The sequence below is a fragment of the Thunnus thynnus genome, chromosome 15, assembly GCF_963924715.1.
Source record: "Thunnus thynnus chromosome 15, fThuThy2.1, whole genome shotgun sequence".
NCBI classification, from domain to species: Eukaryota; Metazoa; Chordata; class Actinopteri; order Scombriformes; family Scombridae; genus Thunnus; species Thunnus thynnus.
This window is the reverse complement of record NC_089531.1, coordinates 5553747-5572509: the sequence shown is the minus strand read 5'-3', so window position 1 is coordinate 5572509 and position 18763 is coordinate 5553747. Positions and strand designations below refer to the sequence as shown.

The following is an 18763-nucleotide window of genomic DNA, read 5'->3' as shown; positions in this document are numbered from 1 at the left end:
AGTGAAAGAGGTTTTCTTTGCTGTAAACATTCCTCCTGTTCATACTGGATATTAAAAGATCCTTCAAATGTGCTTTCAGTGTAAGTGATGGAGGCCAAAATCCACAGTGTGTCCACACAGTCATTCAGTGCAAAAATGCATTTAAAAGTTGATGTGAAGCTTATATGAGGCTTCAGCAGTCTGAGTTAGTCACATCAAGTGGATATCTGCCACATTTACAGTCTTTTTAGCATCAAATTCCCTCTTTGTCTTTCCCTGTTGAGCTGCGGTGGAAGTATAGTAACAAAAAGAGGAACTTTGGCACTAAAAAGACTAAAAAAAAACGTTGAAAGATATCTACTTGATTTGACTCATTTGGACGAAAGATGGAGACAGTTTTTAACACTGTCTGACCTCAGAAATATTGGAAACTAAAAGCTAGGGGGAAAATCAATTGTTCATTTGTTTTATTTTTTCCCCCAGTTTTTTTTTAAATACAACATATATACATATATATATATACATACATACACACATGCACGTACATGGATTAGTTTACCCCAATCTTAATCAAATTAATCAGGAATTTTCCTTAAATTATACATAATTTTATGTGCCTGGGCTAAAATAACAGTGTTTTTGTTCTGAAACAAACTGATAAACTCATCTTGATGTGTCCCTTTGAATATAATGTTATTGAATTTTTATTATAAGGTCATTGATGCTCGATGATCACTGATATTAGCAGTGGTTTCACAGAGCGGCTGCTGTTCTTCAATTTATTTAATTTAAACTCTCATGTCTCAAAAACTCTGATGAATCGAATAAAATCATAGACAGAAAAAAAACATTAGTACACATTCACACTGTGTCTTGTTACATGATGAATATTTTATTTAACAACATTATATCTGGTATGTACAATACAAACACAAGTAAAACAAAAAAACTGTTAGGGTGCATCACTGGTGTGGCACAGAGAAAAGACCGTGTTACAAAGCCTTGATATTCACACAATATATCATCATCTGTTACACACTTTCACTTCATGTCACATTACAGGAGTCAAATCTGTCGTCATTCATTACCCCAAAAACTGATCCAACAGTGCTACCGAAATCCCAAAACATCTTGTAAATATCACCTGACTTAGTCTTATCTGAGTTATCGGCTGCCACCGACACAGCAAAGCATACAAAAAGACAGCTGTGTGAGTCTGACATCGCTCCGGTCAAAGCACTACATTCACTATCTGTAGTGACGAGGAGGAGGGTGCGACTTCAGACACGGCTCACACACAGAAGCAGGGGGAAGTTTTCTCACAAACACACACACACGGTGAGTAACAGTCTATGTATGCGTGCAGTGCAGAGAGGCACAAATAGCTTAGACTTACAGTACGCAAACATACAGTCACTACATTTATTTAAACAGTGATAACGTGCAGGTCAGGACCGAACAAACGATAGAAAAACAAGACAAAACAAATATCACAGCTGCCAAAGCATGTCGATGAGAGGTTTTTCTTTGACTTAGATTTCTGTGATACTACATGATTCATTTCAGAGCCAAATGGTTTAATATAGAACACGTATTGGACACTTTGCAGCCATATACGGCTGAATAAGATGACAACACCTGCATGTGTAATTACACAGAGCTGCAACGATTAATCGATTAGTCGCCGGCAATGAGATTAATCACCAACTATTTTGATATGAATTGTTTTGAGTCATTTTTTTAAAAGAAAAAAGTCCAAATTCTCTGATTCCAGCTTCTCAAATATGAATATTTTCTGCTTTTTTTAGTCTTCTATGATAATAAACTGAATATATTTTCGTTGTGGACATTTGAGGATGTCATCTTGGGCTTTGAGAAACATTGATTGTCATTTGTCACCATTTTCTGACATTTTAAGGACCAAACAACTCATCAATTAATCGAGAAAATAATCCACAGATTAATCCATAGTGAAAATAATCATTAGTTGCAGCTCTAATTGGATTCTTTGTTGACTCAAAGGTAAACGAGTCAGCTGTTGTTGGGTAAAAAAATTTGGAATTTACTCTGATTGTTGCTAGGTAACACAACTCCATAGTAACTGACTTTTAGAATGTTGGCAGTCACCATGGCAACATGAAAATACAGAAAAGGACATCGATCCAAAAAAACCTGACAAAACTCTAAACTATTAGCCGCTCTGAGTGTAATCTGATGAGGCACACGGATAAACGGCTGTGATTGAGTGACGGGGAAGACGTGAGACGTAAATTAAAGAGAGGAGACGGTAGTGTTAGTCAGTGATTCACCATTATTCACACACACACACAGAGGAAGTCAAATGAGATTATAGCTAAATTATTAACAATCAGGATCCACAATCTTTTTTTTTGCTCCTCTCTACACGATGAAAACACCCCAAAAAGACATCCGAACACAGGTGTGACCGTGATGGTCAACATATCAACAACACCTCTTTTAAAAAATACATATATACAAATTAATACTACTTTCCTATTTTTTTTTTACAGTGAGTGGAAGGTTGTACATGTGCATAGTAGCACAGTAGTTAGGGTGCACCAAACAATTTAGGTTGAAGTATTTACTCAGTCACTTCAGTTTATGTGGATTTGTTTTTGAGAGATAACCAAATCTCTATTAGTTAAAAAGGCTATCAGTCACTTGTTAAAGGTTTAACCTTAAGTAACAAGGCAAATTAGCTTTTCCACTACGGTTGAAACCAGAGGAAACTAATTATAGGTGTGACTGCATCCCAGCATCGGCCATAGAGCTGCCCCTTTAACAGAAATTCAAATCTAAGTCTTGCATCTGGCACGTCAAGGACAACGTTTAAGCTTTCTGAATGGAAGATTAAAACATTTCAAATTCCATTTTAAACACAATTCTCAATTTGTCACCTTTCACACACCATTTCACCTTAAGACTCAGAGAAAAAGGAGTGCGACGAGAACAAATCTTGGAGGTATGTGAAATGTGTGATATCACAGAAAGCATTAGAAAACATTTTAAATCCATATTAGACACAGGGTTTTTTGGCAAAGTTCAGTGTTAGTGCCATACTGAAGGAGCGGTGTAGGTGGAGGGGCCTTGCAGGAGAGGCTGAATACAACACTGAACACTACCGTGAGAGGAGTGTACCACGCACCTCCTCCAGTGCAAACACAGCACGTCACTATCATCCACAAATACAGCAATACACAACGAAGCCATGACTCCGAACCTAATCGACCCCCTTCACTGTGAGAAATATTCATCTTAACAAGCTTATATGCCTTAAAATCAGTCAGTATCTTAAAACGAGTCACCAGTGTAAGTTACTTAAATTACTTGTCAAGATCAATATTTTTTCAGTGTAGTCGACAAATAAACACAGAATGCATAAATAAATAAATAAATATGTTCTCAAAGTGCAGCAAGTAAAAGTGAAAGTAGTATTTTCAACAAACTACAGTAATTCACGCAATCACGACAGAATATAGAAAATATACTTTGTGTCATACACTTAAACACCACACATACTGTACAATGTTGGTCATACATAAATTGGTGAAGGTTAACAATGCTACAGATGGCTATACTTTTTTAGACAAACTGTCATGACGTAGACAGCGACTCGACCCGACATTTAAAGCCAGAAACGCACTGAAATCATTGAATTTTGCACCAAACAAGCAATGTTTTGGGGTAAATGAAGGGAAAAGAAGGTTAGTTTTGTTATTATCTCAATAGGTGTTTCCATTTTTGAGTATATAGTTCATTAAAATTTTTGTATTAAACGTTACAGTGCAATTTTAGATCTTGTTATTTAAGAACCATTACTAGTGCACGACATTGGCATGATTGAAAAGTTCAAAGATCAGCTTTAGCATTTATAATAGTAAAGAATATGTCACTCACTAAACACTAAAATGCGTTCAGTGCGTTTGGGCCTTAAGAGTCATACAAAGGATTTTTAAAGCGTTGAACACATTCGTCATGTTGAGTCACAAAGACACGTCATGTTAGCATCCTGAAACACGTGTGACAAGTTAACACGTCTGAGAGTTACTCTGAAATGCTGTACGTCTATTTTCAAGAAAAACTGTGGTTATTTGTGCCACCTGTAACCCTTGTTTCTCTGAGCGTTCCTCATACTGAGACACTGAAAATACAGTTTTGTGAAGCACAAGATAGCTAACCTGGTCAACAGGCAAAGTTAAGAGACAAATAAGGACATTTTGTCAAATAATTACTAAGAAAAATCTTTTTTTTCCCCTTTTTCATTCATGGCCACATATGATGTTGGATGGTACTTACACCTCTTAGCTAGCTTACCTACTGTTGACAGGAATAAGCTAGTCTATCGCTAGGCTAACTGGCTAACTTAGCCAACTTTGGCTAATTTTGCTAACTTTGGAGCAAGAATGCCAGGGTTCAATATATCAGCATCTTCCTCTTAGTTTTTCCTTTTAAACTACTTAGAAATGTTATCATTATTGCCAAAGTAGTCAAGGGCTACCTCCGAATATTGTTTGAAAAACTTCAGCATGTTGTTTATGTCACATTAAATGCATCATACCTTTGTTGATTGAAGATTGACCATCTAAAACTCACAGTAGGCTACATAGATCATTATCTTCTCTGATTATCATAAGAGATCAACACAATTGAGTAGTCCTAGTCATTAAAAATTAACATGAACATTAAAATGAATAATGTAAGTGGTTGTTACTGATGGAAATGCAGCCACTCAAGAGAGTTAAGTGTTACACTAAAATGTTGTTTACCCGTCATTTATACAGTATTAGCACTTCCCCCTTTAGTTGCCTCTACTCATTATCAGCTCCTACATTGTTTAGGCTGTAGTTAAGTTTACATTAATTGCACATTTTATCATATAGTCTAACATCATCTAGGCCAGATATAAGCAACTGCTCAGATAAATACAGTTTTGAATTATTCATTAAAAGTCTTAATTTCACTCAAAGCGCTGTTGTGCTCGATGACTTTTAGCCTCTATTAGTGATTGTGGCTCTAATGGTTGCTCTGCTGCTTATCTGGTAACAAAGTGCATCTACGTAGAGAATAACAAACAAGATTTAGAGTGTTAAACTCTCTCTGTGTCTTCATCTACAGTAAATCTCTGAGCTACACATCATGTGATGTAGGTTTTACTTTACACCACTGCGGGGAAAGCTCACTAACTCAGGGCTAGTCTGGAAAGCATTACAACTCTAAATTTTCTTCAGTGTATTAACTGGTAATTATATACTCTATACAAAAATTAATTACTATGGTAATAAATATCATATATTTCTCTTTAACAACAACAAAAAAGATGTACAGCTAATTGCACGTTACCCTATTCTATATGTGTGAAACATTTTAGCCGACACGTTTTTGTCCACAGGCCACAGTCGTTAGCAAGTCCTAACATTTATAAGCCACAATCATGATTTCACCAACCTGCACAAAATCCCTCCAAATATTGGCTGAGTAAAGCATAAATTCATAAAAAAAAATGTCATTCATATTTACTACTTGCCTATTAATATAGCAAAAATATAATATAAGAAAAAAATATTCTGGTGCACAGAAAATTTAGTGTTGTAAGTTTCCTGTTTGTTTGAAATAGTAAAACTGAGCACCAACTTCATCAACTGAATACTACAACAATTAATGGTTAAAACCAACTTGTAGGATTACAGCTTTAACAACCAAGGTGGCTCCCACAGTTAATAAACTTACCACCATGGCCTGTGGCTGCTAGTTTCCTGCCCTGACTTTAACAACCAGAAGAAACACATCTGAGGTTACATGTGTTCGACCAGGCGATGGTTTAAATTCCGTACTTTGGCATTCCTAAAAAGCTCTCCAGTTTATCAGCTCATGTTCAACAGCTGAGGGCAGAACATAAATCTAAAAAAAACAAACAAAATCCCTTCTTTGACCTGTGATTTTAGAACACTTCTGAAAACATGACAGCAATGAACAAAATAAATACAACACAATTATATATTACTAAATGATACTATAGTTAAAATTGCACTAAACTATCCATTATAACGCCTAAAAAAAATTTTTTTAAAAATGCACGTCGTCACTATCCAGGTCACCTTCCTCACCCTGAGTGGACCTGAACTCAGATGTTATGTTAATGGACTCGTCTGGAAACACCTGCACAGAGGCTGCATCATTGTTAACGCACTCTGCTTCTAGTCTGTCATGATTGTGGACGTTTTACCTTCCTCTTTATCTGACACCTGTTAAGTGATTTTAACACAGCATGTGGAGCCGTGGCGGAAGAGTGCGTCATCCCAAACTAGACACACTAGCCGTCTTGAAAAAGACACACCGTTTTAATGAGTGTAGCTGAATTCCTAGGAATGTATATTTAATCTGTAGTATTGTACAGTGACTGCTTCCCTTTTCACTTTTAAGGAAGGGAGGATTTAAAAGAAGGAATTTTAAGGAGATGTCACAGAAGAGTAAGAAGCCCTAGGAGTGACCATGAAAGCTTTTAAAGGTCAAAGCCTATAAATTGATAATGCTGTCATACTCTAGGTCTATTATAAAATTATAGAGTTTCTATTGCTCCAAAGTGTGATAGTTAATAACAATTTACAGCGTTTTTGAAATGTCTGTGACCCTTCCCTCATTTATAACCTCCCTCACCTATTAAAACTATATCTCCAGCTGCTCTACACACTCTCCTGTACTGGTGACTTTGATTTATCGTCAAGTGGTGTGCTTTCAGCTGCCGCAGGCGGAGCTGCCACAGGCGCCTCCACCAGCGGGACTTTCTCCTTCACTGGTGAGGCGGGGACTGTCGCGGCGGCGCTGGCGCTGGCTGGAGGGTCCTCGATGGACGAGGAGGTGGGAGGCGGGGCGCTGCCGAAGCTGCGGGCGATCTCGTCGAAGGTCTTGCCCTTGGTCTCCGGGACTTTGATGAAAGTGAAGATGAAGAAGAGGAGGAGGAGGACTGCGAAGATGAGGAAGACCCAAGGCCCGCACCATTCCTGAGGAGGAAGGGAAGTTAAAATTATATAGAGATAATGGGTTCTCACAATCTGCCCAAAGGTGATCTTTAAGAATATGTAAAAGCAGGAAAACAGAAAGACAAAGAGAAAGGAGAAGAACAAATCTAGTTTAATTTAAAAATGTCCAAAGTCCAAATGAAACCCAAACCGAGCCCTAACCAGTCCAAACCAGGATCATCGCCTCTCCCTTACCACTAGTGTGGGGAAGCTGACTCCAACAAGGAAGTTCGCCGTCCAATTGCAGCAGCCGGCCACAGCCATAGCTGCCGGGCGGGGCCCCTGGGAGAACAGCTCGGCCACAATGAACCATGGGATTGGACCGGGTCCCAACTCAAACATAGCCACGAAAAGCATGACAGCCATGATGGCCACGTAGCTCATAGCGGGAGTTTCTTTCTGCTCAGACAGAGAGAGAGAGAGAGAGAGAGAGAGAGAGAGAGAGAGACATCAGACAAGAGATATACTCTGTTATTTAAAATTACATTTTAGTGGTCAATGACATAACCTTAAATAAATCTGTTATGTGTTCATGATTTCTAACCAAATGAACTAGTAACACCTTGTGGCAAAAATGCATTACTGCAATGTTTCTGCATATGACTTTAGATCTTATGTATTAGTTTGTTGAACAGAGGCTGAGCATTTTGGATGAAGAGTTTCTCAAAAATGCTGGCAAAAGGTCAGAATTCTGGTATTAAAGCTGCACTAATCAATATTTTTAAAGGAACAATGGGTCAAATTCGTTATGTATAAAGGTGGTGCTGGTCATGAAAAACCCCACTGAGAATTTTCACCTCAGCTTACGGAGCGTTTTAGCATCTTTTAGTTCATTGTTTTGTTTTTTACCCACCACTGGCCCAGCACCAAACAGCAGGCAGAAAAGGTTACAGATTTGCTGATGAACAAAGTGGAGAATTTATCAGTTTAAGGTCAGGATATTTTCCTCAGGAGCAGGTGGAAAACAAAAAAAAAAAGCTTAACAGAGAGTGAATCTTGGTATTAAATTCACTGAATGGCCAGAAACACGACCCCAAACAATTATAATGTTGCTCTGTGTTTGCTGGATGTGTGACTAGGCGGCTGCTTGCTAACATGGTTAGTGTGACAGCTTTATATGGTGATAATATGCCAAATTTGTGTTAACAGCTTGTTCCGCTGCCAAAAAAAAAAAAGTGGCCATAAAACCAATTCATGCAGCTTAAAGAAAGCATTCTTCATTATTCTGCAGAATTTGGACAGTCATTAAAAAGACTCCCACAGTCTTAATCCTCTTACCCATAACAACAACCCTACTTGATACACCCGACAGCATGTCACGGTGTACACAAAGTACACATCACTGTAGCTAGGTGACAAGTTAAACCACTGAAGGTCGTCAAACCCAAGCCTGTCATCTGGTTTTAAGTTGCTCTTTAAGTCCAAAATTGGTCATTCAAGCTCTAATAGGCTTATTAAAACTGTAGTGCAACTCTATGGGGGCTTAAGATAAGATAACATTTAATTGATCCTCATGAGAGAAATTCATGTGTTACAGCAGCTGAGCAAGAATCTAAATAAATATACATAGAATAAGACAAAAAATATGATAAAATGTAGAATAACTGGCAGTAATCATTGCTTTCCTGTATATATTTTCCCTTACTTTTTGGTATTCATCAAAGTCTGTGATACTGTAGTTGTTTTACTTACATGCTGCTGGTTACTGACTACAATTCAAAAGCAGTTGAAACAACATAATTACAGAATGAATGGCATTTGTATATATATATATATATATATATATTTGTATGCCTTGTTCGAGGAAACATACTTTGGTTGTTGAGGGTGGAAAAAAAGATCAAATTGTTTCCTTCCCACATTTTCCAGCCCTCTAACCTCGAGGCTGCTGCCACCTGCACGCATGAGCTGTTCCCACTCAGTCCCTCTACAACCCTCTGATAGGCTGAACTCACCAGTAGGAGGGAGATGGTCATGAGCACAGCGCTGACCGCCATTCCACCAAGACCGAGGAGGTGCAGAGTCCTACGCCCCGCCTTCTCCACCAGGAAGAGCTGTCGGATGGAGACGGGAGACAGGAGGGAGTGATGTACTGTTGAAAAGCATAGATACACTTAGAGAAACACACACACACACACACATACTGACAGCACTCACAGAAACAATGGTGAAGATGGTGTTGACGATGCCGGCTCCGATGGTGGCGTAGATGGGCTGTTTCACACCAGCTGAGGCAAAGATTCCTGTGGAGTAGTAAAACACCTGAAGGGACACAGAGAGTAAAAAAAAAAAATGAGTTTACCAGTTAAATACCAACGTTTTTAGGTATTTTCCTGATGTAGAGCCACAGCAGCTTCAACACAACCATGCTTTGAACTAAATGCCAACATCAGCACGTATATTCACATGAGTAATGTTTACTATCTTCACCATCTTAGTTTAACGTGTTATCATAATTAGCTCACTAACTGTTTTATCTGCCCTGTTCTATTTTAGCTTGTTTTTTATTTTCTATTTAACTCTTAACAACCTCTGTTGCTCTTCCTGAGGTTTCCTCTACTTTTTCACTGTTAAAGGTGTTTTTTTGGGAGGAGAGTTTTTCCTTATTCTAAGATAAGGAGTCTAAGGATAGAGGATGTTATATTGCTATACAGATTGTAAAGCCCCCTTGAGGCAAATTTGTGATTTGTGATATTGGGCTATGCAAATAAAATTGACTTGATTCTTTAAAATTTGTCTTTTTTTCTAATGTCGTGTTTCTTTTACATTTAGTCAAATACCTTTTATGTCTTACATAAAGCAGTTTGAATTGTTGCTGAAAGGTGCTTTACAGTTAAACTCGCCTTGCTTTGCTTTGCCTGAACACAAAGAACAGCTGAGGCCGATGGTATCTGTCATTAGTTCTGCAGGTGTTTGTTTATAAAACAATACTAGACAGAGTGATATTTTGACCCAGATGATGATGATGCTAGATTAAAAGTCAGGACAACATTAATCCTGTGGGAAAGTTGAATGTTTGCACCAAATACAACCAATACTAGAGATATTTCACTCAAAACCACAAATGTTGACCCCATGGTGGCCCTAGAGGATGACTGAGGCAATCATTAGATCAGTAGAAGTTATTCATTTAGGCCAATCCCTCTAGAATATGTTGAGACATTTCACAAGTGGAAAACTGAAAATTGCTGGTGGCACTAAATGAAAAGTGAGGGAATCATCTTCTCGTGTGACGTCCCTCTCTCTGCCTTCTTGCTTAAGAGGTTGCTTGGGCTTCCTGATTCAGGAGCCAGTGGGCGGGGTTGGAGAGGACGTCAGGGAACTACCTGGGTAGTTTAGGCCTCCAGCCCTAAGGTGTCTTCTTTCTCTCTTCCTTCCAGGCCTCCACCAGCCAGATGGGTTAGACTTTGGTTTTGTTTTGTTTTGCTTGCACGTATCACATACTTCACTCATCCATACGTTGCATTCACGACTGATTTAGCTGACTAACATTATTATATTTTATATTAAGTTGACAATAAATCTCATTTTTAGAAGCTTTATTCATGTGTGATTCCCTTCTCTGTCACTGACTCTGAACCAGTTCGTCACACTGGAACCATGAATGCCTGAACCAAATTTCAGCTCTGCCACTTACTGGGAGAACGTATCTGACATTTGGGTCCCCAGTGACCCAGCGGGATAAAGTATTATGAAGTGACCTTCTTACTGAATGAAGTGGTTCCTTTTCTGAATTATTAAAGAAGCTCAGTCTCTCTATTGTGACTTATCTCCGATACACAGGCATGTATAAAGCTGTCCGCCACGCTTAACATTTAATGATTATATTGTGTGTATTTTTAACATAGACTACAGGAAGGGTAGTAGTTGCCAAGGTAACAACTAATGGGGATCCGAATGAAGAATAGACAATAAATTTGTGTGTTTAATATTGTTTGTTTGTGTGTAGCTCCCTGTGTGTGTGTGTGTGTGTGTGTGTGTGTGTGTGTGAGCATGCTGCCTGTTGCTGACTCACAGCGTTGATCCCTGACAGCTGCTGGGAGAGCTGCAGCATGACAGCGATGAGGAGGGGCTGTCGGTAAGCCGCTGCACGGAAAAGCTCAAGGATGGTCACCTTCTTCTCCATGGCCATCTTAGCACTCTCCTCCTTCATCTCCTGCAGGTCTTTACTCACGTCCTCACTGCCGCGCAGACGCACCAGCACTGTTGACAGAACAGAAACAATCAAACATTGGTACCAACGAGCTACAGTCGGTTCTGTTGCGCTAACAGGTTGGTCGTGTTGAATCATGCGCTGGCACACTGGTGTGAAAAACAAGCAGCTACAATAACTGGTAATAAAACTGGAAAATCTGACAGCAAGAGTCACAACCAGAGAGTTAAAAAGAGTTTGGCTATGAGAAGAATAATGTGTTTGTTTCTCAACTGACCATAAATAAGAACATCCTCCTGTTTTACTGCTGCTTGTTGTTGTTTATGTCAGACGAGAGGTGTGAAGGAGAAGTGGGTCAGTGCCTCAGAGTCGACCCTGACAGGCTGCGCATTGAACAGACGCCAAAACCTTCTGCTTGTTCAAGGACTCTTCTCTCGAGGTTAAAACATCATCCTCACTCACCTGATCTCATCTCTCTCTGTACCTATAACTACTGATCTCTCTCTCTACCTGTCACTTTCTCTCTTTCTTGTTGCTGTTTCTCTCACTTCTACCTGCTCTCTTTCTCTCACATATAATTCTCCATCTTTACTTTTCTATTTCTCTCACTCACTTTTTCCATTTCACAGTATCTGATATTCATCCGTTTGTCTGCCTCTCTGCTTGTTCTTCTCTCTCTTTTTTTAATGTAATAGTATTTCTCTATAGCCCATATTATACTAACAGTGACAACAAAGTATTTTGTGTGACTGAAGTAGCACAAGTAGAGGTTGCAGTAGTAGTTAAATTAATATTGGCAGATATAGCAATGGTAGAACCAGTACTGTCAGTATGAGCAGTAGTATAGCAGTAGAATCAGTAGTATTGTCAGTAGAACCAGTAGTATTGTCTCTGGAAGCAGTAGTATTGTCAGTATGAACAGTAGTATAGCAGTAGAATTAATAGTATTGTCAGTAGTTGTAGTAGTATCATCATTAGGAGTAGTAGTATTGTTAGTATGAGCAGTAGTATAGCAGTAGTATAGCAGCAGAATCAGTAGTATTGTCAATAGTTGTAGTAGTATCATCATTAGGAGCAGTAGTATAGCAGTAGAACCAGTAGTATTGTCTCTGGAAGCAGTAGTCTTGTCAGTATGAGCAGTAGTATAGCAGTAGAATCAGTAGTATTGTCAATAGTTGTAGTAGTATCATCAGTATGAGCAGTAGTATAGCAGTAGAAGCAACAGTATAATCAGTTGTTGCAGTAGTACTTAAGCAGTATCAGTGCGTGCCTTTGCGTGCCTGCTCCTCCTGTTTGAGGTTGATGAGCAGGAAGCGAGGGCTCTCAGGACAGAAGGGCAGCAGGATGCACTGCAGCACAGCAGGGGCCACGGTGAGGGCCAGCAGTAGGGGCCACAGCTTGGATGAACCCAGCAGAGCCTCCAGACCAAACACCTTAACACCAGGGGCCACAACAGCAGGGTCAGAGACAAATATAGTAATACAGTTATCGCATGAAACCTAATTCATATTGATGTAGTTGCTGATCTCAAGATTAGTAGCTTGTAATTTGACAACTGCTTGTAGAGTAAAGTTTGTTAATCTAAGGCTGCTGACCTGAGCGATGAGGATGCCCACGACCACACCAAGCTGGTGCAGGGTGCCGAAGGCTCCTCTGAGGGGAGTGGGTGACACCTCGCCCACATACATAGGAGTCAAGCCGGTAAACAGACCGCAGAACAGGCCGATGACTAAACGACCGGCGATCACCATCTCATAGGAGGAGCACATTGTGGAGAAGCCCATGAGGAGGCCGCCGATCAACGCCAGAGAGTTAACCAGGAACATGGAGCGACGCCTGAAGAAGAGGAGGAGAAGGAGGAGGAGGGACGGGAAAAACAAATCACAACCCAGATGTGAGATACAAGTTTAGTTATGGTCACAAAATGTGAACAATACAGTTTTTTAACCCTAATTCTAAGAAAACATACTGTAATATCAAATGAAACATGTGGAACACTTTTCATGAGTCTGTAATTTCCTTAGAATTTTAGCTTCCTGGATGTGATTTCATAGTAATTTAAGTGAAAATACTGATTTTCTTACTCAATTTACATCTAAAGTACAGCAAATATTCATCCATTATTCATTTATCGGAAACGTTATCCTCCATATACGCCTGTTGAGCAAATACACATTCTGCAGGTTCAGTTGACCTACTGTGCACTGACTGAAATATTGAAATTTCTTATGTGTACCTACTGCACACTCTCTCTACAGTTTTTCTTGCAGTATAATTAGTATCAATTTACATAGTTCTTTAAACTTACTAGCAAATGATTTGAATATTATGACCCTGCAAAATAATGTGTTACTGAAAGATCAAATAAATATCCAATTTACATCATGCAGTTAATAATAGTAATAGAATAATAACATTTATTTTGCCTGTCTCTGTGTTACGGACCCCCAGGGGTGCCCAAACCTCACATTAAGAATAAATAATTGGTTCATTGAACAGGCACACTGGAGGTCCTTTTTTGGGGAGCAGTAGCTGTGAACAACTGATTAAACTGCATCTCTAAACATACAACATAGCAATCCCAATATATTTCAGTAGTTTGGTTAGCAGTTTCTGTGCTGTTTCTCTTCCTAATAAAATAAAAATGGGGGTGGGTGGTGTGGAGAGCAGCCAGGAGGTTTGTGATTGAAGAAGATAAAAATGGACAAGTCCATTGATTAACTTAGAAATAACCCTAAGTGTGTCAGATCTGACTGTCCTGCCTGAGTGTTTGTGAAGGTCACTTGTTTTTCTGTCTAATTAGTTAATTGACAGACATGCATTAGTGGGTATAAATGCCCTTGCGTGCATATAATGGGGAAAAAAAGCTCTTCCTCCATTAGTTATCTGTTAACTCTTGGGTTTTAACAGTGCTTATTGGAAGTGCACTTATTCATTTTCATTATGAGAGTAAGATAAGAAGATTGATTCCATTGTCATGTCTGTGTGTTCAATATGGAGCCGAAGTCAGGAGGCGATTAGCTTAGCTTAGCGTAAAGAGTGGAAGCAAGGGTAAACAACTTGTGTGGCTCTCTCCAATGTTCAAATATACCTTGAAGACTTTGTAATTAAAATGTTGTATCTTTTATTTATTTAAATCTGTATATAAAAAGAGAGTTAAAAGCAATTTGTGAGCTGCCTGCTAACTACTTCTTGACAAACAACTTTTAGTGTCTGGCTAATCGGCTAATAGCGCTAGCAACTTTATTGTGATGAAGTCTATGGTGAAGTCATATTGTTACAGCATTTAACTACCCCTAAAATGAAAAATAATGCTGTAATAAGTGAGATTTATAGGTGTTGGCAGTCGTATTTGTGACCTTTAAAGAGAACCAGGCTAGCTGTTTTCCCCTGCTTCCATTCTGTCCAACCTTTGGGTAACTGAAGCCTTGGCAGCATTTTTCTCAGGATCACTTATACTCATTCTGACTTTTTGGGTGTAAAATGAGACCAGGGTTAAGCTAAGCTAACTGCTCTATCAGCTTTAGCTCTATACGTAACACACAGACATGAGAGTGGTGTCAATATTTGCATCTAACTCTTGGAAAGAAAGCAAATAAGTGTATTTTCAATGTGTCAAGAATTGGAAAAAAAGCCAAATGTATTTCCACTGTGAACACCAAATTTCCTTCTTTCTTTCTGAGTGTTATGGCAACAGTCAAAACAACAACAGTCTCTAGACAGAATGAAAAAGGGAGTGTGGTTTGTGAAGCAGAGCAATTTTCAGAGCCAAATGGAGAAATGAAGGAACAACTCTGGGGAACATTAGAGCCGAGCAGTGGGCTCAAGACAGCCACGCTTCATAAGCTCCATTAACAGTAATGGCTTGTGACGGTTCAGCTGAGGCAAACAGGAAATACACAGAGCCATTAAAGGGGGGAAAAAACGTTCAAAGTAAAGAAATAGTTGATAAGGACAGACAAAAGACAGAACTTACACATTATACAGTCAGTATTATTGACAAGAATATGTTTAGCTTGTCAGTAAAGACGACACAGAAAATAACAAACTCTACAACAGATCCAACAAGTTTCGATTCCCACCTGCCAAATCTATTCGCCATGACGCCAACACTGAAGGAGCCCACCATGCCGCCCACACTGAAGATGGCGACAGTGATACTCCAGACGGTGGTGCAGACCCCCGCTTCTATGGGTACGCCGTAACGCTCCATCCAGGTATCGTTGAAGAAAGATCGTAGTTTCTGATAAAAGGGACAGATTAATAAATAGACTGAGGGAAGAGAAGAAAAATCTCAGAAGTAGCTGGAGCCAATTCAACAAACTTCAGAGTAGAAAAAGGGCCTGATGATGCTACTGTTTCTCAAACCTTGCCAGTATTCAAAGATAAAAATGCACTGCTAATTATAATAGTAGTTTAGTATTGATCAGTCACAGTAAAGGAATAGTTAAATGTTTTGGAAGCTACTTAAACTCTTGGAAAGAAAGGGTTAGGGTTAGGGTTAGGTATGATTAGCTTAGCTTAGCATAAACTTTAAAATCAGGGAGAAATTTTGTAGCTAGCTTACAGTAAAGGAATAGCTTAACATTTTGGAAGCTCCATACTTACGCTCTTGGACAGAAAGTGTATTCTTTATTCCCCTCCAGGAGTTTAAGTATGATTAGCTTAGCTTAGCATAAACTCTAAAATGAAGGAGAAATTTTGTAGCTAGCTTACAGTAAAGGGATAGTTAAATGTTTTGGAAGCTCCATACTTACGCTCTTGGAAAGAAAGTGTATTCTTTCTTTCCAAGAGTTTAAGTATGATTAGCTTAACTTAGCATAAACTCTAAAATCAGGGAGAAATTTTGTAGCTAGCTTACATTAAAGGAATAGTTCAACATTTTGGGAAACAGATTTATTCACTTTTTTTCCCAAGAATTTAAGTATGGAGCTAGAGGCGGGAGGTGATTAGCTTAGCTTAGCATAGGCACTAACAGCGTGGGGAAATAGCTAGCAATGCTCTGTCCAAAGTTAAACATGCATACCAACAGCTCTAAAGCACTTCAAGAAACAGCACCCAACTCCCTCCACAACTACAAATGTCCATTTTTATATATTTCTGTTTATAAATCAAATACAACCTTCTGATGAGTGAGCTTTAGAGTTGTTGGTAGGCGTATTTCCCCTTGCAGTCTTTATGCTAAACCAGGCTAATCCACATTTAATGCACAGATATGAGTGTGAACTTCCCAAAATAAATCCAGTATCTATATTTATCCAGAGTGAAAATTTGCATGTTTGTGCTCCTTTTTCTATGAGTTTGACACTTAATGTAGCTGCCAAATTAGTAACAGAGTAAAAATGTTATGGTTTATATTAACAAAATTAAGGAACGTTTGAAAAGCTTCAACTGCTTTGCTTAACTTGTACTAAAATAACCCAATTTAAATCTGCACAGGCTGAAGATTTTTATGTTTACATCCACTGACTTTGTCTACATTGTCTAAATATAAATATTTTCCTGCGTCAGAAAAAACTCACCTATCTGAACTAATTAACAAGCTGAAGATAACCCAAATTAAATTCTGGTGTGCAGTATGATTGCTTCTCTACAAACAGGCATTTGGGGTTTAAGAGATAAGAGCAAAATCCAACCTGCTCTGGAGCATTGATTACTCCTGTGTTGTAACCGAACTGCAGAGAGCCGATAACAGCGGTGGCCAGCGAGAACAGGAGATAACCTGTTACCTGCTTTTCCTGTAGGGGGATGGAAAAAAAAGAGAAGAAGACAGGCAGGAAAAGGGGAGAAGAAGAATGAGGAGAGCAGACAGAAAATGAAGATGAAGGAGGAAAGGAAAGGATGTCAAAGGGAGGAAGAAACACGGTCGTAATAAATATGAAATCTGAGCTCATAATGGGATTTTCAATCATTGCGGCCGACAGATGCGGTATAACTGTGACGCTGATGCCAGACAGGTCAGTGATGCGGTGACACACCAGTATATAAACAAATAGACATGATATCGGGTATCGAACAGTGAACTTGTGCTCACATTTCACTCAAAAGCAGCCACACAAGATTATTCATCATATTAATACTGACATCACTGCACCTGCTACTACAACCTGATGTAATTCATGTAAATAGTGTTTTTTTTATAAATAGGGAGTTAAGTATAAAACAAAAATAGAAATAGAATATAAAACTTAAAAATAAAACTTATCATTTGTCTTAAGTAAAGTAACATAACCCCATTTGCACTACATATAATTACTGAGTCTAGTTTACCTTATTAATTTCTAATTGACATTGTGGGTGTATGTGATGTGCTCTTGTGTGTAGCTTTGTATTTTGTATGGTGTGTTCTGTGTGTGTGTGTGTGTTTGTGTGTATGTGTTTTTTTTGTTGTTTGTTTTTTTTTATTTTTTTGTTTTGCTTTGTACTGTTTGTTGTTATGCTGTTGTATGTTTTGATTGTGGATTGACTACGGATGCTAATTAGCTTCGAGTGCATCTTTAATGTTTAAAACTGCACACTGTCCCAATCAATAAATCAAATCAAACAATATTTGTGGTAAACTTTTTCTACTGTATGTAGAGCACCATCTTCCTGATCAATTGTATTTCTTTCCTGAACATAATCAGCTTCATAAACAGATGAAATTCAATACTGAAGCCGTTCAACCTGCGTCTGCGACTGAGCCAGGCCCTGTCATGCTATCGATTCATCTCTGTAATGAAATCAATGTCGGTATTAAAGGAGCAGTCTCAGTCATCATGAAGATCAGATGTTATAGACTAACGTCTGACCCTCATCGAGCTTCGGTAATGGTCGTACTGTAGTAGAGAGTCATGAGGATGTGGTCTTTGTAAAGCACATTATAAGAAAACACAGTGTCACAGTGGAGTCCTGTGAGGTCACTGACCCCCCCCTTCTCTATGTACACAAGTACCAACCATAATATTTTTATATTAAAAGCCCTGGATATTGTAACCACAGAGAGTGAAATTTATTCATGACATCAGAAACTGTAGTTTTATTGACAAAAAAAGAAAACAAAAATCACATAAACACACAACAAAAAGCCTCTTGTGCTAAAAAAATAGATGTATATTGCATAATTCTATTATTAATTAGTTCTCCACTATTTTGTTATCTTTTTTCTTACTTATCATTTTTTAAAACAGCTTTTTATCAAGATTTTCCATTTATTTAACAAGTGAGCATAAGAGAAAATGTCCATGTCACAGCTTTGCTGCAATGCACATATCTGCAGCTCAAAGTCACAGGAACAGAAAGATTAAACAACAAAACAATAAAACCCAAACCAAGGACAAGAGGTAGACAGATATATTGATGTATGCGGACTGGAGGAGCCGGGGATCCAACCGCTGAGAAAAATAAATGAAAAATTACAGTGGTGATTGAGGCAAGATGGCATGCTAACAACTCGGTTAATATTGTAGGAGTTAGCAGAAGTGTTAAGGGTGTGTAATGTCAGGGTAAAAATGTATTTATATACGGTTTCAGTCTAATGCAGAGTTATGAAATAATATCAAAAAGGGTATCAAAAATTCCATAAAATATGGGTATTTTATTCCTCTGAACTACT

At 38.6% G+C, this 18763-nt stretch overlaps 1 protein-coding gene across 1 annotated transcript; it reads right to left on the bottom strand.

Moving 5' to 3' along the window:
• Positions 1-850: 850 nt before the first annotated feature.
• slc2a3a (solute carrier family 2 member 3a) lies at positions 851-18174 on the bottom strand. The gene is made up of 9 exons (XM_067612042.1): positions 16806-18174; positions 15252-15412; positions 12765-13005; positions 12440-12602; positions 11032-11219; positions 9174-9278; positions 8972-9070; positions 7212-7415; positions 851-6998 (listed from the first exon to the last, which is right to left on the bottom strand). Exons 1-9 carry the CDS (start codon positions 17079-17081, stop codon positions 6681-6683), a joined length of 1755 nt encoding a protein of 584 aa, XP_067468143.1. The 5' UTR covers positions 17082-18174; the 3' UTR covers positions 851-6680.
• Positions 18175-18763: the final 589 nt, after the last annotated feature.

Bases quoted from the DNA above. Each gene is read 5' to 3' on its own strand.
- slc2a3a (XM_067612042.1), bottom strand. From the start codon at position 17,081: ATGATTGAAAATCCCATTATGAGCTCAGATTTCATATTTATTACGACC. The intron at 15,413-16,805 runs GTTGGATTTTGC...CCCTTTTATCAG, and splicing joins TAATCAATGCTCCAGAGCAG to AAACTACGATCTTTCTTCAA. The intron at 7,416-8,971 runs GTGAGTTCAGCC...CTGTCTGAGCAG, and splicing joins TGACCATCTCCCTCCTACTG to AAAGAAACTCCCGCTATGAG.